At 33.4% G+C, this 3,143-nt stretch overlaps 1 protein-coding gene across 1 annotated transcript; it reads right to left on the bottom strand.

Moving 5' to 3' along the window:
• Positions 1-959: 959 nt before the first annotated feature.
• Positions 960-2,273, bottom strand: LOC145122821 (uncharacterized). Its single transcript, XM_079058389.1, has 3 exons — positions 1,707-2,273; positions 1,446-1,631; positions 960-1,368 (listed from the first exon to the last, which is right to left on the bottom strand). The coding sequence occupies exons 1-3, from the start codon at positions 2,196-2,198 to the stop codon at positions 1,084-1,086; spliced, it is 963 nt and encodes a 320-aa protein (XP_078914515.1). The 5' UTR covers positions 2,199-2,273; the 3' UTR covers positions 960-1,083.
• Positions 2,274-3,143: the final 870 nt, after the last annotated feature.

Below are 3,143 nucleotides of genomic sequence, written 5' to 3'. Positions count from 1 at the left end.
TTGCCAAACAAAAATTATGTTTTACAATTGTATTACATTGCATGTAACAAGGTAATAAATACAACATAGGTTGAATCATATTGTATTAACTATACTAGTTGTGAGACTCATGTATTACATTGGTTAATTAAAAAAAAAACTAAATATAAATGTCAAAATAAAGAACTTTGAATTTATAAGAAAATAAAAAAAATAATGAATTATTATAATGGAAATGTTTTTTATATTTTAAATTTAAACAAATAATTTAAATAAATAAAAGAAACTAATGAGCTTTAATTTTAAGAATTTTAAATTAAAATGTAAGTTTATTAATGAAATTGATATCAATTTATTACTACATTTATTATAATTATTACATATGAAATTTAATAAAATAGAAAAATTCATAAAATGAAATGTGGAAAAAAAATTCAAAATAACCACAAAATAACATTTGTCAAATTAAATTTTGGCAAATTGAATGAGAGTGTGACAAGTGACAAAAAAAACATTCATTTATTAGAGAGGATTAGAAAGGATTTGTTAAATATAATCAATATCATTTTTAATAGTTTTTTTTCTTTTTAATATATTGACTTAGAAGGTCCTTAGTATTTGTCTATTTGATCCATTTTGATCCATTTAACTCATGTATATTTTTAAAATAATTTTTAGTTCACAATTCTATCGATTAAAAAATATAAATCAATACATTACCTACAACTAAGTTGATATTGTGTCATTCTTAAATAAAATGATAACGAGGTAAGTGTTGAAAAAGTCATACAAACTTACAAAGAAGCATTAAAGGAAAAATAAACCAAATTTTGAAATCTATTCATTTTGCTCAACGAAAATTAGTTAAACTTATTTTATACATTACGCATTTTTCGTAAAAGCTTGCACGTCTTATGTAGAATCTCGTCTTATTTTTGCCTTTTTCATCAATGTAAATGCAAAAACTAATTTGACATATATTTCAATGAAAATATATTAATTATTGATTAAATGTTCAAACATTTATCCACTATACAAAACTAGCAAAACCATATCAAAAATATACTTCCCCTTTATACATCATCATTCAGCAAGATGAATCGATTATAGAAACTTGCAATTATTTTTAAGCGACATTGGAACATTGATCTTCTTAGGATCATAAGCAACTGAACACTCAACTCTGTGGTAGAATTTCGGTTTAACGAGTTTACCCAGAACGTATCCTCTTGATCGAACCACGAAGCTCAGCTTCAATGGCACCGGTGACGTCGGCGACCCTTTCAAGCTCTTTATCCCTTGTCCGCTTCCGTACAATGGGATCTTATCCCCGATCACTGATATCGTCAACAATCGCTGACTCTTTCTCGATTGATAAAACTTTTTCATCTGCAAAATCAAAATTCGATCATATATTCGATTAATTTGAGTTGTAGTAATTTTGGGTGGGGGTTATTAGGGCTTACACTGCCGGAGCCAACTGCAATTTGAGAGAAGGAAAGATCAATCGGTGTGGACGTGACATGGAGGCCGAAAAATGTAGCGGTGTTCCGGAAAGTGAACTTTACGGTGGCGTTCGTCGTCACCATATCAGTGGCTACTCCGGTGGAATCCGACCCGGCTTGAATCACAAATCTCTCAAATTTAATACTCTGAAATTCATCATCACAAATCAGATACTATAATTTGATCAATAATTAATTTTTTATCACAATTAATTGACTAACCTTCATGGTGAGATTAGGTTTTTGGGGTTTAGCAGCGCCGTATAAGATCAAAGCGAAGAGGAAGAAGAGAATCAGAAAACAAATAACAAAACCCAAAACATAGCAGCGACGAGGGATGGGTTTCTCCAAGTCGTCATCTTCGAGAAGACCTTCTTCTTCGATGGAATTGAATTGCTTTTCCCACGACTTGGCAAAACTCTTCATCGCGATGTCGTTAGGGGAGATCTTGCGGGTTCCATTGGGTTTGAGGGAGCCGGAAAAGCGAGTGGAGGATGATTCACGGGAGTGGCGGCCGACGGAGGAGTGGGAATGGGGAGGGGAACCGTTGGGGCTGAGCAAGGCGGGAGTGGAGTGGAATGAGATGGTGGTGAGGTGCTTGTCGCCGTCGTGGGATGGGCTCTGCACGTAGTAGGCCGGACGACGGGGAGGAGAACGCGTGGGGGATGACGTCGTGACGCTTGTGGCATCGGAATCGGTCTTGGTGTGGTGCATGTTGTGGGAATTTGATTTGGGATTGGGAGTGGGAGAGGAGACGGTGGTAAAGTTATATATGAATAGAAAGTTTTGACTTTTGACAGCCACACTACAGTTGGCAGAATACCAGCAGCACCCTTCACCCCCTGGCTCGTTTCGCTTTCCTTCATATGCCGTGTAAACAACTTTCTTTTCCTTCGCACCATTTTAAGAGAAAAAAATTCAAAATTATTAGAAATGATTAAAAAAGAATTGATTTATGAATTATATCAACTAATTCGAAATGGCTCAAATGTGGATCCAGATTTGATAGGTAACTGTCTATTTATGTAGTCTTTTTATTTAAAAGAATCTGGAATGTATTATCATTACATCACGGACTCTCATAAAATGGAATAGGGATGAACTATGGATTAGAAGGAGATTAGTGTAAAGTGTAAACCATGCAAGTTGTTTATAAAATTAAGGGAAATCTCAAAATTCTTAAAATTTTACCCTAATTTACGAAAAAGTCTCAAACTAAAATTTGTTTACGAAAAAGCATGAATTACCGGTAAAAATTGCGATTTGACCCCGTTTTTCCGGTTTACCGGTTTTATTACTTAAATGTTTCACTAAAGTCCCATTATTTTACCCTAATTTGCTAATAAGTCCCAAAATAAAATTTACTGATGATTTGACCCTTTTTCTTCATGTAACATATATTTTATCGGTTTCATTGCCGACTTAGACATCTAGTCATTAAATTAGCTGATAAGATGAATACGACGGGTTATATAATGCCACATTTATTATAAAATTTGATACTCATCTCATCGGCTCATTTATGACTATGTATCTACGTCAGCAATGAAACCAATAAAATGTGTGTTTCCAAGAAAAAATGGCAGAAAATGAGTTGATGTCTGATGAGATGGATATATTGGGTTACATAAGATTAGATAGACAATTTGATATTTCTTA

The sequence above is a fragment of the Lactuca virosa genome, chromosome 6 (assembly GCF_052849685.1).
Source record: "Lactuca virosa cultivar CGN04683 chromosome 6, Lactuca_virosa_CGN04683_v6, whole genome shotgun sequence".
Classification (NCBI taxonomy): domain Eukaryota; kingdom Viridiplantae; phylum Streptophyta; class Magnoliopsida; order Asterales; family Asteraceae; genus Lactuca; species Lactuca virosa.
The sequence above is the reverse complement of the archived record's forward strand: the minus strand, read 5'-3'. Positions and strand labels throughout refer to the sequence as shown.